Source organism: Gadus morhua, chromosome 3 (assembly GCF_902167405.1).
Source record: "Gadus morhua chromosome 3, gadMor3.0, whole genome shotgun sequence".
Taxonomy (NCBI): Eukaryota; Metazoa; Chordata; class Actinopteri; order Gadiformes; family Gadidae; genus Gadus; species Gadus morhua.
This window is the reverse complement of record NC_044050.1, coordinates 12,631,357-12,651,201: the sequence shown is the minus strand read 5'-3', so window position 1 is coordinate 12,651,201 and position 19,845 is coordinate 12,631,357. Positions and strand designations below refer to the sequence as shown.

The 19,845-nt window shown below is 47.8% G+C and overlaps 2 protein-coding genes across 7 annotated transcripts in view; both read right to left on the bottom strand.

The window, feature by feature from the left end:
* rbfox2 (RNA binding fox-1 homolog 2) overlaps window positions 1-5,532 on the bottom strand; it is a 34,354-nt gene extending 28,822 nt beyond the window's left edge. For 2 of the 6 annotated variants that reach the window (XM_030352846.1, XM_030352848.1), the window contains exon 1: window positions 4,347-5,530. In XM_030352846.1, the coding sequence (XP_030208706.1) occupies window positions 4,347-4,583 (237 nt within the window). In that variant the 5' untranslated portion in view covers window positions 4,584-5,530. Of the gene's footprint in view, window positions 1-4,346 lie in introns of all 6 variants that reach the window. The other 4 variants (XM_030352847.1, XM_030352852.1, XM_030352851.1 and 1 more) reach the window with 4 other exon arrangements.
* A 498-nt stretch (window positions 5,533-6,030) lies between these two features.
* On the bottom strand, window positions 6,031-19,845 carry LOC115541069 (uncharacterized). The gene is made up of 15 exons (XM_030352815.1): window positions 19,395-19,845; window positions 19,141-19,308; window positions 17,128-17,246; window positions 16,750-16,933; window positions 15,938-16,050; window positions 14,654-15,836; window positions 13,746-13,882; window positions 12,744-12,981; window positions 12,493-12,615; window positions 11,959-12,131; window positions 8,743-8,840; window positions 8,392-8,522; window positions 7,819-7,999; window positions 7,343-7,472; window positions 6,031-6,634 (listed from the first exon to the last, which is right to left on the bottom strand). The coding sequence occupies exons 1-15, from the start codon at window positions 19,813-19,815 to the stop codon at window positions 6,560-6,562; spliced, it is 3,474 nt and encodes a 1,157-aa protein (XP_030208675.1). The 5' UTR covers window positions 19,816-19,845; the 3' UTR covers window positions 6,031-6,559.

The window sequence follows — 19,845 nt, the reverse complement described above, 5'->3', positions numbered from 1 at the left end:
GCCGGTCACACGCACGCAGTTCTATTCATGCTACAATCGGGGGTCTGAATGTATATTAGGAAACAAAATGGTGAATATTCTGTCGTTTTTATATTCTTTCGTCGGAAACATCTTTTTAAAGAAAGATCATTGTAACAACAGACCCCATCGCACAACGTCTCTTTAAGGTGGGTCTCTTAGCGGGAGCAGGCTGTGCGCTACGTGCTCCGTGCACAGAGTCTGCACGGTCACCCAGTTCGGGGGGGATTTGCGCAGACCTCCATATTCGGGGAGGCCGGTGATGTCACGAGAACCGAAGCGGAGCCTCGCTCGCCGACACGCTGGGCCGCATGAGTCAAGCTCAACGGTGACAAACCCAAATAAACACATCCCCCGGAATGAAAGCCCCCCCCCTTCCGGTGAGACCGCGGCCGCCGGACGGGCCGCAGCCGCCGGCCAGCACAGAGGATGTGAATCCAATCCGTCCGACGAGCACTTGAGTGCTAAACCACGACCCCGTCAGTCAGGGAGGCTCAAGTGTATTTACTCTCCATACACTTCACATCCCCCCCCCTGACGCTCCGCGCTAAGCCCGGCCACCCTTCATCTCTGGAGGGCCGCCGGTGGAGAGGGAAGGGGGGGGGGGGGGGGGGAACACACTCCTACGACCGCTCCGAAAGATAAACCTTATCGGACGCTCGTCCGAAATCGCTTTTTATGTCCCCGACATTTCTTGTGGACAGCACAGCAGAATGAAATTCGGCAGTAGCTGCAGGCAATGGGGGAGGGGGTGAGGGAGGGTTGTCCTGGTAGACATGAGGAAAGCACAATGACCTCACCGCCCTCAAGACAGTCTGACATACTTTAACGCAGCCTCCCTTCGCCCTCCCGAGTCTCCCCCAGCATTTAGTCAACAGTCCGTCCTTCAAAGGGCAGCAGAAAGCTGCATTGAGATAAACGGAGAAAGGACTGCACAGAATCGACCCCACGCTCCAGCCAGCCAGGGAGCAATGCCATTTTGTTTCTTCTTCCTGCTGACGTACCAATTTTGTGTCATCGCTGAGCTAGAGATGAGAGTGATGTGGTGGGGGTGAGTGAGAGAGAGAGTGAGGGAGAGTGAGAGGTGGGGGTTGCGGTGTAGTGGGGAGGGGATGGGGTCGGTGGGTGGGTGGGTGTGTGGGGGGGGGGGTTCCCATCTACATAAACGTCCAGGATGAGTCATTTGTTCTGGCCGCTGCTGTCGCCGCAGGCAGGACCGTATTAGGTGAGGGGGCCCTGGCTTCCTCCAGCCTGCAGTGTGGCGCCGGGGCTACGCAGCGGGGAGCCGCAGCAGGGCTACGGCGTGGCTGAGCGCGCGGCTCAGAAATCAGAGCTGAAAGCTGCCTCTCCGCATAGGACTCTCTGCAACGAGCGAGACACTCAGCCCTCGCGTGTGCGTGCATTGCTATGAATTCCCTTCCAAGAGAGAGAGAGAAAATACCTCCACTCAGCTTTCAGAGTGGAGTGCAGGAATTTAAACTACACTGACAAAACACCTTTCTTCCCCCCCCCCCCCCCCCCTCTTGTGTTGCTCCAAGTGGTGGACTCGTCAGTGGAGGAAATAGTCCCCTTGATTCTCGTGTGGATTTTGTATTATTGGATGGCTTAGAGAGATACAGAAAATATTTTCATGGGTGTCTCTGTGTGGTCAAATCCTTTAAGCAGCCATAAACTCTATGGTGTTGCATTGGCTTGGCTTTATTGCTTTATTTCTGTGCGGCTTTCAGGCAATAGGTGGACCGTACCGGAACGTGGCTCAACGTATTCCTCATCTGCTGAAAGCATTCATCAAAAAAAAAAGAGAAAAAAAAAAGGCATTTCATTCGGATACAGAAATCCGCCCCCCCCCCCCCCCCCCCCCCTGTGATTTACTGGGTCGTAACCTCAAGGGCTGGGAGGAGGGTCGCCGGTGACACTGGTCACGGGACCCCAAGAGACCCAACATTATTGGCTGCGTCGCGGGGTTTATGATTGCTAATTAATAGCGCCTCGCCGCGACGCACTGTCCCCAGGCACAGTTCACAGGTTACCTGCAACGGTCAGCAGAAAGGAGGGTTGAAGAGAGGGTCAAAATAAATATATATATGGTGTTCGGTTCAACGTCGCCATTCCGTGGTTCAGCTCTCTAGGAAACCAGCCCAACCGAGCCGGGTGCATTTATTAAGGTTTGTGTCACTCAACCTAATTTACTGCAGGATTATTAATGGGGTCACTGGGTGAGAGGGGGTGATAAATGTGTCACTACATTTATATACACCACTTGCATGGGGGCTTTATCATCCTCCCTGGTGTGCGAGTACAGAGTAGCAAGCAGAGGGCAGAATTTCTGAATGTTCAGCTTTAGCCTCTGTGATCCAACATGTACCCTGCATATGGTCTACACAAAGATAAATATCGCTGAACCATATTGTGGTGCAGTCTGCATTATGCCATCGAGAGGGAAGTGTGTGTGTGTGTGTGTGTACATGTGTGTGTGTACATGTGTGTGTGTGTGTGTGTGTGTGTGTGTGTGTGTGTGTGTGTGTGTGTGTGTGTTAATCCTCTCCCTTAGATAAGGATCTGGGGGATCAGGGTAGTTCTAATGCCCCCCTCCCAACCCGTACGAGCTGTGATCCTTTTAGTCCCAAACAAAGCCTCTTTACGGCCATTGATATGGCAAATCTGTTCCTGACTGGGGGGGGGGGGCAGCACATCACACACCCTCCCTCCCACACCCCCTGCTCATTTCCGGCCGTTTCATCCATCTGATGGTCAATACATTTTAGGCTGCTGCTGATGCTATTGATCTGTGCATCACTCTCCCTTTCTGTCTCTCTCACACACACAAACAGACCTTCCTATGACCATGTGCATTACACTCCGAAGCCTGTCCATCTCTCTCTCTGTCTCTTAGCCACCCCTTACGGCAGCACATTCAGAGTACAGCAGGCCATTAGTTTGGCCCGTACAGGAGAGCAGCAAATACACCACTCCATCGCCATTACCTCTGCTTATGATGTGTCTCTCTTCCCATGGCACTCTTAAACCTGCAGCAATGTCTAGTGCATTTCAATGCCCTGCCCACAGCATTTACGAAATAATGGAACCATTTGATGATCACTAAAGGGGGGTATCGATTCTTCTTGACAGAAATGGGAAAATAGGTAAAGGCATTTCCGGAATGTATATCAAGCAATGTAAACGAGAGCAGCATTTAGGGGCTTACAATAAAGATGAATACTATATAAGGTAGCACATTGTAGATGGAAGGGGTTGTGTTTACATTGACCCCCCCCGCCCCCCCCCCCCCCCCCCCCCCCACAGACACACACACATACACACCCCTCTCGAAGGTCACATAGAGCCAAAGACCTAAAGCAATTTCCATTTGACGACAAATGGCATTCAAACGCTTCTAACAAAAGGGGAAAAGAAGAGTCAACTGATACGGCTTCAATGTTTACAGTGTACAAGTTGTTTTGTAATAGGTTCATAGCCTTTTATTTTCTCAAAGCATAATAAAGACAACGTTTGTTACCAATTAAGAAGCAAATCCCTAAACGATTACCCAAAGATAAAACGTTGGGTAGGCAACACAAAGTGACCAGAGTGAATCTGCACCATTCAACTTCAGACAGTTTAAACTTAATAGAAGACCTCCATTGCTTCTTCATGTGCAAGTTTTGTTATTTCAAGCTGGCCTAGTCTAAACTTTGGAAATAAACAGCTCTGCTCCTCCCTCTTAAGCCCGTCCAAGCATGTTTTAATGAGCTCCTATGTTGAAAGTCCCGTTTATTAATGTGATAATATCCACAGGGTACGTGGATGGCAACCGGCTGTTGATTGGCCAGTAAAAGCTAGGCTGCAAAAAAAAATCCAGAATGGGATATCTCTGATTCTAGAAAAGTATTTATCTGCAGAGACGCGGGGCGCGTTCACCTAGGTGAATTCGCCTTCTAATGACTGTCACACTACATATTTACATTTCATACCAAAAAAGCTTGCATTTTGGAGCTGTAGGCTACACTAATCATCAGCGTGCGTACTGCAATGTTTTCTATCGCATTGGCAGAAAAGACGACGAGCCATCGCGAGCCCTGAGCCGAGGCTATTACGAGTCAACCCGCATTATTGTCTCTCGCGGTCTCCCCATCGGGCTAATTAAGTAGAGCAATTAACAAATAGAAAAGGGGATCTCCTGATTGAACCAGGCGTTGATTCTAATAACCGATTGGAGTATTATCTTTTAGACTCAACGCTTTCAAAGCCAGATTCTGCATGATGTTCTTCCCATACCAATAGATCAAAGTGGCAAGCTGAACGTTTGTTGTGGGTGTAGTTTTCCTCACCTGACCAACCTCCGCGATTCCGTCAATACGGGGACGCTTGCACTCTGCTCCGGTCGAGTCGACTAGAGCGGCCGCTGTCTGCGCATCGGGCTCGGGGTCCCCTCGTTTCATCCCTCGGACGGCTCCTGCAGCACCACTCGAGTTGGGGTGCACTCCAGTCATTGTTTCCAGCTCCCGGTCCATTAGACCCCGGGACACAGGCAGCATGATGGATGCTACGTCGGTCGACATTAACATTTAAAATATTCTTAGGTCACCTGTCTTAAGTCTAAATTGGAAAATATTATCAGGTATTCCCTGCCACCTAATGTACGTTAGCCAGGGAAGAAGCCTTTCTCTGAGCAGCCCAAAGACTCAAGTTATTCTATTACCTTTGCTGCAGAAACCCTATAGTTCATAGCTTGCCCAATGTTTCTCAACGGGGCCTCGAACCGAGCGAACTGACAGATCCGAAATGAATGGGGTAATAAATCATGCAACGTTATCGAGATCGCAGAGATGATCGACACGGAAGTATTTGGCAACAGCACGGTTGTGTCCGAATTGTAATTGCTCATAAACTACACCGAAACAACGTAATGCCTGGTGATAATGCAGCCAAGTGTTTTGCTGCTGAACACGCATATACTTCGGGCTTCCCAAGGCCTCGGGTTTTTCAGATCATAACAAACCAATTAGAAAAACAAACGGGTCGTCGTGAGCTATTGACCGCTATTAACCCTAAACACAAGATTGCCGCTTAAACGGCATAACATCCTACCGCGACCTCAAGACGAAAATCCCTAAACATGTCTTCCCTGATCGCTTTTCCTCCCTGTGTTTCTGCGAGACTTTTTGGCCAAGAGAAGAGGTTACTGAAAGTCAATCCTCGTCAGGAGCTCTCTGCTGCCATGTTATTCCTTATTCTCTGCGTCAAATGATTTCCAAAACAAAAGAGCACGGAGCCGTCGTATTCTCTAGTCCCTCTCGCCTGTTTTTTCCTCTCCCCGATTCCCGGTATATGGTCTCGTGGCGTGTGCGCTTACAGAAGAGAATCGTTCTTCCCTCCCCCCCTCTTCTTCGTGTAGTCGTTCCCCGTTCCTCTCCGTCGTGTGCCCTCCTCCCTTTTTCCGCTCTTCCTTTGAACACAGGGCCAGGCAGCCATCAAATAAACGCAGTATGCCGCAGTGCTTACATTTCACAGGGCGCCGGGCCTGGCTTCCCACAATACCGTTGGAGATAGTGCTTTTTCTATATACACGCGACTGGTGCATCATTTCACCAAGATATACACAGAATGTTTATTTTAAAGAGAAGATATAACAACCAATTGTACAAATTCAGACGTGCAAGGTGTTACATTTGCAAAGCAGTCCAAAGTAAACGATTTAATTTTAAATGAACGTCAAAATCGTATTCCGTAGTTAGGAATATACACGCAAAAGGTTTATTAGAACCAGCTGTGTGAATCATGGAACAAGAAATGTGTGTGCCTCAAGCCATTTTTATTGCTTTGATGACACCCAGTGGACAAATTATCCAATGAAAAAACTCGCATGATCAGCCCTTTAGTGTGTTCAGAGTGTAGACTGAACAGTTGGCGTCAGAGATGATACATTTGCCTCGTGAAACTTTGTAAAATATGTTTTATAATAATTGTATTCGATCTTGCACCACACAACAGGCCAAACGGTGAGAGAATTAGTCCACAACATGAACTATTTATTGACAGTGAGCCCCCCTCCTGTTATTAAACTCGCTAGCAAAAAGCAAATAACAAAAATACAACTAATTAGCCCCTTTAAGTTTACTTTGTTGAGTTTTATTGGCAGAGAACGTGACTCCTTCAGGCTCCGGCCTGAAGGAGCAGGAAAAGCAGTATTACAGTGTATTTCTAGTTGAACGTATTTTCAGTACACACACTACTGTGCTGCTTTAACTAAAGAGACCAGCGCTCTCAGGACATCAACTGTTCACACACTGCTTCCATTTCAAATAAAACAAAAAAGGAAAAAAACAAAAAACAGGAAATGGATCAGCAAGTACTGCTAAATTATTCAAAACGCTCCTCATTACTAACTCATTGTCCCGCTGTCATATTGAACCATTGCCACTCCGTCCTGAGTTTCCAGTGGGAGTGGGTCTTCTGGAGGCTCACTCAGACACGCCGTTGGCACGGTGACTCCGAGCTCCTGCCAGCCGTGAGCGAGTGGCGCTGTGTCCTGTGTAGTCCGTCACTGGCCCAGGCAGCCCTCCAAACAGGGCCTGTCCTGAGGCACGCAGGCCTCCGTGGAGCACATGAAGTAGACCTGCGGGCGGGACCACAGGACGTTGGTTGTGTGAGACTGCCAGACCCACCCACCCACCCAACCGCCTACAAGCAAGTACGCACACCCTTTTCCTCAGAGGGTTGCAAGCGTGCTGCAGCGTGCACATGTAGTCGCAAAATTGTGAATTGCAACAACTTGATGTTTTACTTTCCAACATCCAGTTCATACAATGTTAAAATGGTTGATATTCCAAATCTGCGATATGTACAAAGCAATATTGGCCGGTAGAGTAATGGTCGACAGTCAAAACTCTTTCTGCAATTTGGCTTCTTTACAAAAAGCCAAACAGAGGATTGTGTACTAGCTCCAGAATCTTTGAACGGCTCCTAAATGCTGTTTCACAGAGTAAAGTTCAGCTTCATCATGCCGCATCATGTAAAAAAACACAAGGAATATTAATGACATTAATTTGTGGCGTGTTCGTTTTTTGACAGTTCAACGCTCCGTCCTCAGACGCCAAGCCAAATAAGGAAGCGACATGAAAGCAAAGCCATGTTGAAGCCAGCCGTAAAATCCCTCTGGCTGTTTAGAATGCACCCTGCCAAATATGTATACACACATAGCCTAAGGTGTAGACATTTACATCCCTAGGTGCATCCATTAGAAATGCAACATTGAAAACTCAAAGATGCCTATATTATTTTATATTCAACAATTAAAACACATCATCAAAGTACACCCACACACCTCTTGGTCCAGGTCATAAGTCTTCCCCTTCTGGAGGAACTGGAAGGTGGTGATGGTGAACCTGCGTGTCTGGCTCTCAGGGGAGGGAAGAACAACGTTGTGTGGTGCGGGATCCAAGGGGTTAGGACACCTGCAGAGAGAAGGGAGCGCAAGGCCAGTCAGTCTGGGTCAAGAACCCAGGGGGGCTCAGCCGGCTCCATGGTACAGACTGGATTTGAAGGGATATCATTAGGGAGAAACCTCCCCAAAAAGTATGCATAATGTTGATTTCATTAGGAGAATGTTGTTGTACTCATCATTACCTGTATGCTCATTTAATACAAACAACATGTTTTGCAATTCTTTCGGGACCCAGAAAATCAGCAACACACCATGTAAACAGTGAATCCCAATCCGTGCGGTCGCCACCCTTGCCCCCCCAACTCCGTGTTTTCCTTCCCTCCTCGCTGGCTCGACGGACACCAGAACATACTCACTCCTTGTAGAGGAGGACCCACATGGTGGCTCCCGAGCGGGGGTAGGCCACGCAGTAATGCACCAGCAGCACCACCTGGAGGTCCGGAGGGTTGACCAGACGGACCTCCAGGTAGAGGGGCTGCCTCAGCAGCGTGCGCAGGGGCGCGTGGTACTGGGCGTGGAAGCTGCTGTAGTGAGCATCTGCAGGGGGAAGAGGACGAGGCCAGGGATGCCATTACCGGCTGGAACCAGAGAGGCTGGCTTCTTAATAGCAGTGTCTGAACACCACCATCAGAAACACTCCCACAGAGTTAGACAAAACGTTTTAGAAAAAAAAGACCTTTCGCTGGGCTGTACTTTAAACTCTATTTGTCTGAATCAGCAATATTAAAAAAAACATGAGAATTGTCCTAAAAATTATGTCCCACTCAATACATTGAATTCAGGCCCCGCAGCGAGATAAGGAAATATAATTTCTAATATGGTCAGAAACCCCAGGGGCCTGAGCTGGCATGAGTCCTCTTTCCGAACCACGATTTATGTCTTGGGAGAACAGAGAAGCAGCCCAGCGGTGCACACTCCAGTCCGCCTACCTTTCGCAATCCGAAGCTGAACTCCGATCACTCCCTGACCTTGAAGTCCAGGTCCCAGGGATGGAATCTTGGTCATGTAACCGGCGGTGACCAAAGGGGGGCCGGGCTTGTAGCGACACTCCACCAGGATCCTGGGGGACGACACGGATCGTTGCTGTGGCGGTCACACAGGGTTCAAACACGAAAGAAAACATGGATGGGCCAGACTTTTTTTCCCCTTCATATAGAGCTTAACATAAATAAAATAAAAAAAAAAACAATATTTGTCATAAAATACAAAAATATTCTGTGTATCCCGTGAGGTATTTGCCAACGGGAATGAAACATTTGTGGATGTTTGAGTTGCAGAACCTGGCTGGCGAGTCTCTGGTGATGGTGCCATAGTCGAGGGTAATGGACTCCACTTTATTAACGATCTCCAAAATGTAGATCACCGTCTTGCCAATGACCTGTCAAGAGGGATGCGGCACACTTCACTGGGAACAAGTCAATACATTACTCAAGATAAAAACCTGGATCTGATACAAGGCTAGACACCACAGATCAAAGTCAAAGTCAAAGTGTGTTTATTGTTGCATGTACCAAATTGCTTCAGCACAGCAAAATTCTTACGACTTGGCAAGCATCATTTATCTACGCAGTAGACGTCATACATATAACAAAAATAACATAAAACTCTATAACACTATGACAGTAAACCATATGAAATGTAACATTAACATACAACAATTTAAAAAAACAACATATATCTCTGTAGCACTATGACATTATAACAATATAACATATAACATTAACATTCCACAATTAGAGTACAGTAGAAGGGCTAGCAGCAGTTTAAGTGTGAATAGAGAATAGTTAAAAAGAAATGCTAAGGATAAGTTAAAAGTTTTTAAAATTGTGCAAATATATCTATGAAGTGAATTGTATGAGTGGGGGAGCAGGGAGTAGGTGGAGGTGGCAACTGTTCAGAGGTTCAGTGTTTCTGATTCAGAAGCCTTACAGCCAGGGGGAAAAAGCTATTTGTGAGTCTGGTAGTCCGTGTTCGGATGCTCCGGTAACGTCTACCAGACGGCAGCAATGAGAACAGTCCATAGCCTGGGTGGCTGTTGTCCTTTAGAATCTTTTTTGCTTTCCTCAGGCATCTACTGTTGTAGATGCCTTGCACGGAGGGGAGATGGCTGCCGGTGATACGCTCCGCTGTCTTCACCACCCTCTGCAGGGCCTTGCGGTCAGCAGCGGAGCAGCTACCATACCAGGCAGTGATGCAGCATGAGAGGATGCTCTCAATGGTGCATCTGTAAAAGTTTGTTAAAGTTTTTGAAGACATGCCAAACTTCTTGAGTCTCCTCAAGAAGTATAGCCGCTTCTGTGCAGTTTTGACTGCTGAGCCTGCCTGCATGGACCAGGTTAGGTCATCCTTGATGTACACACCGAGGAATTTGAAGTTGGAGACTCTCTCCACTTCAGCTCCCTCGATGTGTATGGGGTCCTGACCCCCCCTCTGCAGCTTCCTGAAATCCACGATCATTTCCTTGGTTTTGCAGACGTTGAGAGACAGGTTGTTGTCTTGGCACCATTCTGCCAAGACCCTTACCTCATCTCTATAGGCGGTCTCATCGTTGTTAGAGATGAGACCCAGGATGGTAGTGTCGTCTGCAAACTTCAGGATGATGTTGGAACTGTGTGTTGCCACACAGTCATGCGTGTACAGGGAGTACAGGAGGGGACTGAGTACGCAGCCCTGGGGGGCCCCGGTACTCAGGGTCAGTGAGGAGGAGGTGTGGTTGCCCATTCTCACCACCTGGGGTCTGCTCGTCAGGAAGTCCAGGATCCAGTTGCACAGGGGTGTTTTAAGACCCAGGCCCCTGAGCTTCGGGACGAGCTTGGCAGGCACAATAGTGTTGAATGCTGAGCTGTAGTCCACAAACAGCATCCTCACATATGTGTTGCTCTTTTCCAGGTGGGAGAGGGTGGCGTGTGTAGCTAGGGCAATGGCGTCGTCTGTTGATCGGTTTGGACGGTATGCCATGAAAGGGGTCCAGGGTGTTGGGAAGGGTAGAGCAGATGTGGGTTCTGACCAGACGCTCAAAGCACTTCATAATTGTGGAGGTCAGTGCTACAGGGCGGTAGTCATTCAAGCAGGTTACTGATGTTTTCTTTGGTATGGGGATGATGGTGGCCTGCTTGAAGCAGGTGGGGACTTCAGACAGATGCAGTGATAAGTTGAATATGGAGGTGAATACCTCCGCAAGCTGGTCAGCGCACCCCCTGAGGACGCGGCCTGGGACTCCATCGGGCCCCGATGACTTCCGGGGGTTCACCCTTTGGAGCTCTCGCCTCACGTCAGCCACGGTCAGGGACAGAGTGTAGTCGTCCTGGTCCTCGGCCAGTCTTGCTGAAGGAAGGGGGTTGGTTGCCTCAAACCTTCCGTAAAAGGTGTTGAGGTCGTCAGGGAGAGAGGCGGCAGGCTGATCATCACTGCTATTTCTCCCTTTATAGCCAGTGATGTGTCGCAGGCCACCCCACAGGCGTCGGGGGTCAGAGCTGAGGTAGGTGGACTCCAGCTTGTCCCTGTATTCTCTCTTTGCATCTCTGATGGCCGTCCGCAGGTCACATCTGGACTTCCCCAAAGCCTCCTGGTCACCAGAGTTAAAGGCAGAGGACCGTGCTTTGAGCTTAGCACGGACATTACCATTTACCCAGGGCTTTTGGTTTGGGAAGGTCTTAACACTGACCCTAGGTACGACATCATCAATGCATTTGGAGATGTATGAGGAGACAGAGTCTGTGTATTCATTGATGTCCCCATCAGCTGCAACTAAGAACATCTGCCAGTCTGTTGTGTCAAAGCAGTCCTGCAGAGTGCCAATGGCTTCAGCACTCCAGCGTTGAACTGCCCTAGAAACCGTTTTTTCCTGTTTTAGGCGCTGTCTGTAGGTAGGGATAAGCATAATGGAGGTGTGATCCGATTTTCCGAAAGCGGGGCGGGGGAGGGGTTTGTAACACTTTCGAATCTGTGAGTAGCAATGGTCAAGAATCTGATCACCCCGGGTAGGAAAGTTTATGTGTTGATAGATATTCTAGTACAGATAGTCACTTATTTTAGTATTACATTTTAGTAGGACCATATTACACCAAATCCCTTTATTATATATTCCTTTAGTATCAGGTTATAAGTATTGGTTCCGCAATACTTAATCGTCAGGTAGACTTTTTTTTAAGCCAGAAAGTCGATCTTTTGATTCAGAGTTCTGTGTACAGTACTTTTGTGAAGACTCATGTCACGATTCAGATACACAACATGGTCTTTGCTGATCCAAGTGTTGACTGTAACAGTGAAATCTGACCTTCAGTGGAAGCAAATGAATTGTACTATCCTACAGAGGGCGCCGTGGTGTATTCAGCCAATCGTCACTTTGCGTCAACATTCCATTTACTACAGTCACACTCGGGCCGGCGGCTCAGGGTCCTTCCGCCCTGACCTCTAACCTAACTCGCACCACAACAGAGACAAGGAATACTGCCTCACAATATGTACACAGGACTATGGACACATTACAAACCCACCATCCTGAGCGCCCCGCAGCTGTCCATTGGGATCAGAAACAAGGCGTAGTCAGCCGTGACCCTCTGAGGCGTGCATGACGGGTGTCCAGGGGCGGCCAGCAGGGCGGGGGACAGAGGGGGGTAGGTGAGGGAGGCGGGCACGCTGAAGACAAAGTGGTGGTCAAGGGTGCACTCTATGGTACAAGGGGATTGACCGCCACACACACACACACACACACACACACACACACACACACACACACACACACACACACACACACACACACACACACACACACACACACACACACACACACACACACACACACACACACACAAACACAAAAAGGTCATGTAAATAAAAAAGGTAAGGTACGTCAGGAGGCAATTGATAATGAGACCCAAGGTGTCGAATAACCTTTTCAAATTGCATGTCACTGCAAGTTAAACCACCCCCACCCCCACCCCCCCACACACACACACACACACACACACACACACACACACAAACGACGTGCGTGCGTGCGTGAGTGGTGTATGGGTGGTATGACCCACCATCCATGGGGTAGTGGCATGCAGGGGGGCGCGTATTAAAACAGCAGCCCAGGGAGAGGCACTGCGGCTGGGTCAGAGCACTCGTTCCACAGGGGAGGCGCTGGTCCTCAGGAAGGTTGCACCCTACGGAGACAGTTTAAGGGATCAATGTCTACCTTTAACTTGAAGGGAAACTGAGCCCGCCCAATAAAGCCATCACTTGACATGAAACCAGTCAGACTGAAGAATTGCCCAGTGGAATAAACGCTTGCCTTGAGCCGCAATGGCACGTAGTCCCAACATTTCCCAGGGGAGGTCTGGCTTGGCATGACGAGGGCGAGGCGTGGGAGGAGGGAGGCTGGCTGCAGGGCTGTCCGGAGGGACGGGAGGACCGTCGGCCACCGCCGTCCCGGGCAGAGGACGACTGTAAGGACACTGGAACTCCAGGATGCGCTTCCGGGACAGAATTACGTCCCAGAACCTGAGCCGTAACGACAGGGTTGTGGGAGTCTGAGGGGAGAGCGGAGGGAGAGAACGGGACATCACTGGCCACTACGGGACATCACTGGCCATTACGGGACATCACTGCCCACTACGGGACATCACTGCCCACTACGGGACACCACTGCCCACATCGGGACACCACTGCCCACTACGGGACACGTACAATACAATGGCGATTCGGGGCAACCACAGAACTTCCTTTCGAACATCATTGTGTAAGTACTGTACGTCAAAACTGCTTTTCCCATCTTTGACATGCCAGATATATCCATTTTGCAACTCTTTAAAAGCATTCTTGACTCATCGGCCCGGAAATGTACCAGTTCATGGGTTTCCCTAGACTGGGTAGCCCCGCCCAGTCTGCCGTCGAATTGAATTCGCTCGGAAAAAGAGTCTGGAGAAGAGCAATACATTTCTTTCTGCTTCCGATGCATTTTATATGAGTGAATCACAAAGCTGGCTTCTCCCCCCCCCCCCCCCCCCCCCCCCCCCGGCACGCTATTGGCTGGTTTAACACAATGACGACAGGGAAGCGGCGGCAAGCAGCCAATTGCGTACAGATTCAATTGAACTAGGCCCGATGATCACGCCTCTTGAGCTGAAGAAAATGACAGCAGCTTCCCAAGAACAATGTGCAATCTACGATTGAGCCTGGTCTGGCAAGAGCCAGGCTAGAGTTTCCCCTCATTACTCCCCTATCCGGTAAACATGCATTCAGAAGCATCTACAATAACAGAGGTAGGAGTCCACAGGAGGTGGTCAGCCCTGACCTTTTGCTGGCTGTGGCAGGCTGGTATTGGAGACTCAAACATCAGTCCGGGCTCCTTGGTAAGCGACAGCTTGAACTTGCACAGCGGGGACACAGACGAAAGGGGCAGCCATGCCTTCTTGAAGTCTGCCGTTAAAGCTAGGGATGAGTAAGGGTTAGTGGAGTGGAGCAGGTAAAATAGCTGGTTTTCCAGGAGTTAGGAGAATGCATGGCTCTAGCCCAGCTCCCGTCTCAACACATCTGTTTGTCTCCTTTACTACCATGTTCCTCAAGTCAAGCTACGACTCTATGGAAAATAGTAATCGAAATAATATAGTTTTATACAAAGGATACAACCTTGTAGGGCTGGGCGATCAATCGAATTTTGATAGCAATTTTGATGTTAGCGTCAAACGAACACAAAACTAACATAATCAAGATTTGTTTGAATTTTTTTTAGTCAATGTTTTATATAAAGGGGAAAACAGCTGGATACATAACTGAACATTATTTTAGATTGGAACATTTTCTTTTTGACCATTTTGTGTATTTATCTAAGGCGAAATTTATGTTCTCAGTTACAAAGTCTTTTGGGGGGGAGACATGCTTAATAAGACAACAAGTTTTCAAACTCAAAAGTAATTGTTTGAATAATCGTGATTTTAATATTGACCAAAATAATCGTGATTATGATTTCTCCCATATTCTAGCAGCCCTACAACCTTGTTTATCTTGCTACTAGTAAACTTAAAGGGGGTTGTGGGTAGAATGTAGTAGCAACTAGCGGAATAGACCTGGCAGAAATGGATTTCATTATTAACAGTGTTTTAATTATTGTATGATCCCAATAAATCATGTATTCTTTGACTTAGAATCAGCCCTTTATATCTATGACAGTCAATATTAAGCCCCTTCAGCTTTTCCACTGACCTCTGATCTGGATGGAGTCTGGATGAGGAGAGGGCAGGAAGGCCGTCATCCTCTCGCTATAACACTGGAGCCTCGGGGGCTGTGGTCCGAGGGACCTCACAAGTTTGGAGGTTGAGGTCGGAGGTGCAGGGCTGGGAAACGGCTGGGACCCTGGAGTCATCGGTGTGGTGTGCTGAGGTGGATATGGTGGAGCAGGTGTGGGGGGGATGTGAGGAGCATCAGGGTGGTACCAACAGAAGGGCCGAGTATTAGGCGGGCAAAGTGAAGCGGGGGGTCTGTGGTCAGGACCAGATGGTCCCTTAGAACGCGTTGTCCTTAGGGTGGGGGTAGGAGTAGTAGGAGTGGTAGGAGGCTGAGAAGGGAGGGGCGGGGATCCATCAGAGAAAGATCTTGGGGTGAACACTGACCAATAAGGATAATACTGACTATATGAGAGTGGCTGTCGTGGAACAAAAAGCTGTCGAGGAGGAGCAGGGAAAGCAGGGTGGACAATGCTCACGGGGCTTTGAGGAACTTGGGAGAATGTGTGCAGCGGATGGTACGACTGCTGTGGATTATATTGCTGGTCGTAAGGAGCCATGTGGGGTGCATGTGGTGGGGCTTTCGGGGGACGTGCTGTAGTGCTTTGGTCGGAGGGGGAAGGTGCTTTGTGAGGGACTTGGGAACCGTACAACGGCATGTAGGGCTCATACCCATAATAAAAACCCTGCCAAGGAGGCCATTTTGGAGACTGGTTCACTGGGTCCACACTGGGGCCAGATGTTTGCTCCACGGCAGGCGGCTGAGGAGGGGATGGGGGTGGATGGGGGGAAAGCGGCTGCTGACCAGGCCCTGAGTAGAGATGGGGGAACTGCGCTGGAGGTCCAGGAGCAACATCTGGAGAGGGTTGAGAATGGCTTTTGGGCTGGGGCCCTGGAGGGTAGACCAGGGGGAGATGAGGGAACCGGGGCCCAGGGTGAGGATAGTTCAGGGAGCTAGGAGGCCAGATCACCTGCCCCCGGGTCATGGATTGAGGCGTTGGAGGTGAGGCAGTGGTGGGCACCGGTGCAGGAGTGATGGGGTCGACAGGAGACAGTGGAGGGGTGTGTGGAGGAATATGTACGAGCGGGGGAAGGAAAGAGAGATCTTGGCAGGAGAGAGAGAACTCTTGATAATCCTTCAGCACTCTGAGGTGGAGACCCTCCTACAACACCAAGCAAAAACAAAGCGATCAAATGATAAAACCCTTTTGGAATGCTATCAAGATCTCTTTGTGGTAAACCAGTCACTCAAAGGGGAACTTACTTGAGCCTGTAGACAGGGAGCATTGAGGGGTATATAGAAAAGGAGATTTCCAAGTGGGGCCTCTGTACGGTAGGCACACTTCGGAGACACAAGCGGCTCCCAGTTGTCCTCCACTGGAAATATATCTTCACTGACTCACTCATAGCAGGACATGATACCAAGTACTCTATGATGGGAAATTACCCAACAATTATATTTCACATCATCACAATTGTTCAATTGCGAATTTAGACATGCTACTGATTATTCTTGCCGTTTAATTACACTTGACTTAAAATATCTCTTCTGCCAACGCATAACCCGATTACTGAATTAACCTGGCGGCCTCCATTTTCCAAAAGGGTGCATATAATCCATAGCCTCGATTGCTTTCAATGGGCCGCCGGCCATTGAAAGTCCCTCCCAAAGCTAAACAAATGATAGCACCATGATAGGCCTCAGTGCGTGGGGCAGCGAGTCCAAGTTCAGGATGAACAAGGGGCGCCTCAGTCTGCAGCATTTAAAAAACAATGCAGGGCTAAGGAAGGTTTAGCAATGGATGCAACAAACACAGCCGTTTTATAAGAAATGGACCATATAATGATAACAATGTTGTTGCCTAACTTTCCACCAAATTGGCATGAGCGCAGTAAGCAGCATTTAACTTTAGAATCTGACTAGCTGGACTTTTTGTAAATAACGTAAGCCTGTGTCCTTTGTCGAAATCAACTGCTGCCCAGCGAAGGCTGAAGTACAGTCTCACAAGTCATAATATAATCCAAGCACAAAACAGTCAAACCAAAATTCCTTTACAACACCAGCGTCACACACACCTATGGTGCCCAGTGAGGGGATCTCCTCATCTGTTCCATACACGTGCACGGACACCCCATAGGGTGAGCAGAGGGCCCACGGGCGAGAGAGGGTTAACGCTGGAGAGGGAGGGCTCTTCTGCATCGGACAGGAGAGTCTCAGCGGGCTGTCCCACCACAGCATTGGCAGCACATAGCTGCCGTTCTGAAACAGACAGAGAGACGTATGGATCCACTTAATTTCTACCACTCATGCATATCTGTTATTGTCTCCGCATTTAACAAGGGAGAGAACGACAAAGTGAAAAAGGAAGCAATGCCAGTTACCATGGTAAATTATCTGGTGATCAGCAGTAATGAGAAGAAGAGGGATGTTGGCCTGTCAGTAGTTGCCGTTACCTGCTTGGTCATGTAACAGCCATCATAGGGAGCTTCCAATACCAGGCCATTCCGGGAGGCCGTCACCGAATAACCACAGTTTGGTGGCAAGTGAAACACAGAGATGGGGAAATCCCCCTCTAGAGAGGATCAAAAAGTGGTTGCATAAGTAAATGGTATGGAGTTACACATTTATTTTTTTATAGTATGGCGGAGAATTTTCTGATCGTATTTGGATATAAGATATGTCGTTCAAGTTAGAGAGTGTGAGTAAGTAAGAGAAGGTTTTGAAAAAAAAGTTATTTATAATCGAATAAAGAATACATTAGGTTGTTTCCATTGTTCAGAATAATATGATAGGTATGAAGGTATTAATGTAGCAAAAGTCTTTAACACCTGTAACTGCAGATTTTGTATGCGTATACACTAAAGTCACAAATGTTTAACAGTAAATTTGAAGTCGTAAATATTTATTTTGCATTTGTACTCTAAAGTCACAAATGTGTAACGGTACATTTGAAGTAGTAAATATTTTTTCTACCATTGTGAACACAAAATAGGGTCTACGAGTTGACAAGTCTGTGTTACAGGTGCACAAAGCAAATCCTGTGTATCACAACTTCAAAGAGTCATGCAATTGACACTTTTGCTACAATCATTGCAGCGCAGTTGGTGCAAAACACATTCGCACACATAATCTGAGAACATGCCCAAAATGTGTGCATTCGTAAACCCAAATGTGAACTAATACATCAGAAGTTGCACACCTGTGAGGATGGATATAAAACGCTATGTTGATTCAGCATTTTAATGAGCGAGCACAAGTCCATCGTTACAACTGCTCGAATCTGCTCCTGCAAGTCTCTGCTGTGGTTTTTTTTGCAGGTAATTTTGCAACACGGTGATACATGTGTAGCAAAAGTGATTTGTATCCGTATGAGGCAGAGCGTCCGTGGGCGGGACAAAATTGCAGCATTAACCAATGAAAGTCGCCGGCAGGGAGTGCATTTTTTCAAACTACACTTGGACCATCCAAGCAGACCCTTAAAATACATTGAAGGACACTTGCGGCATGTTAGTTCAACGGAATTCCCCGCAAATTATTGCATTAAGTAATTTAAATTGACATAATTTAAGATACCCAACTCCGTCGTGTAGGATGCCCTCTTGTCTACTTTCAAGACTCCAGAAAGTAAGAGTTTGCTTGGATGGTCCCAGTGTAGTTTGAAAAATGCACTCCCTGCCGGCGACTTTCATTGGTTGATGCTGCAATTTTGTCCTGCCCACAGACGATCTGCTTCATACGGATACGTATCACTTTTGCTACACTTCATAGGCTACCACAAGTTGCAAAAATATCCGCAAGAAAAACAGCTGAGACTCGTAGCAGCAGTTTCGAGCAGTTGTATAACCGATGGACTTGTGCTCACTCATTAAAATGCTCATTGAAAATAGCGATCAATATTATTTCATTTTTGAGGAAATATTTCACAGATGTGCAACTTCTGATGCATTAGTTCACATTTGGGTTTACGGATGCACACATTTTGTGCATGTTCTCAGATTATGAAACACGGGTGTGTGAATGCGTTTTGCACCAACTGCGCTGCAATGATTGAAGCAAAAGTGTCAAGTGCTGCTGCATGACTCTTTTAAGTTGTGATGCACAGGATAGGATTTGTGCACCTGTAACACAGACTTGTGAACTCGTAGACCTTATTTAGTGTTTACAATGGTAGAAAAAATATTTACATCAAATTTACTGTAGAGTACACATGCAAAATAAATATTTAGGACTTCAAATTTACTGTTACACATTTGTGACTTTAGTGTACGCGTACAAAATCTGCAGTTACAAGTGCTCAAGACTTTTGCTACAATAATACCTTCATAGATAGGATCTGATCCAATGGCACCATTAAGGCAGAAATGCAAAGTAGAAGCACACGTTTACTGGCTTCGTGCTGTTCCGTTAAGCGACGGCTTATGTTGTTAAAGTTCAATGAACATAAATAAATAAAAAGCCACGCCCACCTCTTTCCAGAAACAATTGTGAGAATCCTTGTCCAGAGGCCGTCAAAGTCATGGTGGTGTCGTGACACTGAACCAAGGGCCTCATAGCCTGCCATGCCGAAGAGGGAGTAGGCCTGCTGTCTTCAAATGAAGGACCAAATATATTCCCCTTGTTGATTTCCTTAAAGCCTAGTGGAAAGAAACATTTAAAACAACTACATTTTGCTCCGGTGGAACTTTAACCTTGAATCGTTAATTTACAAAGTTGTTGTTACCTGGGTAGTCTGCTTGATAAGCACTAGCACGATGTCTGCCGGAATCTTTTGTATTTTGCTCACTGCCAATTCCAAACTTCAGAGAGACTTCCGATGCCCTCTGCTCATATGTGTCCGGATCTGCAAGCTGTTTGGGCACACTTGAACGATGGAGGGTCGGTGGGCTCAACCCCGCGATCCACGACCGCTGCTGTGGAAGAGCTGAGCGGGCAGGTCTGGGCATAACACTGCCCCGCGTTCGGAGAGTCTGCCGAGCATTTACATGGTATTCGCTCTCCACGTTATCTCGAAAAGCAGGCAACCCAAATAATGTCTTTAACTTGATGACTTCACTCAACGAAAAACTTAAATGTAGATTGTCAAAGGTTAAAGTTACGATAAACAAAAACGTGGATATTTTTCCATTCCGTTTGCCAGACATCTCTGAATACAGGGGTTTGCTTTTGCTCAC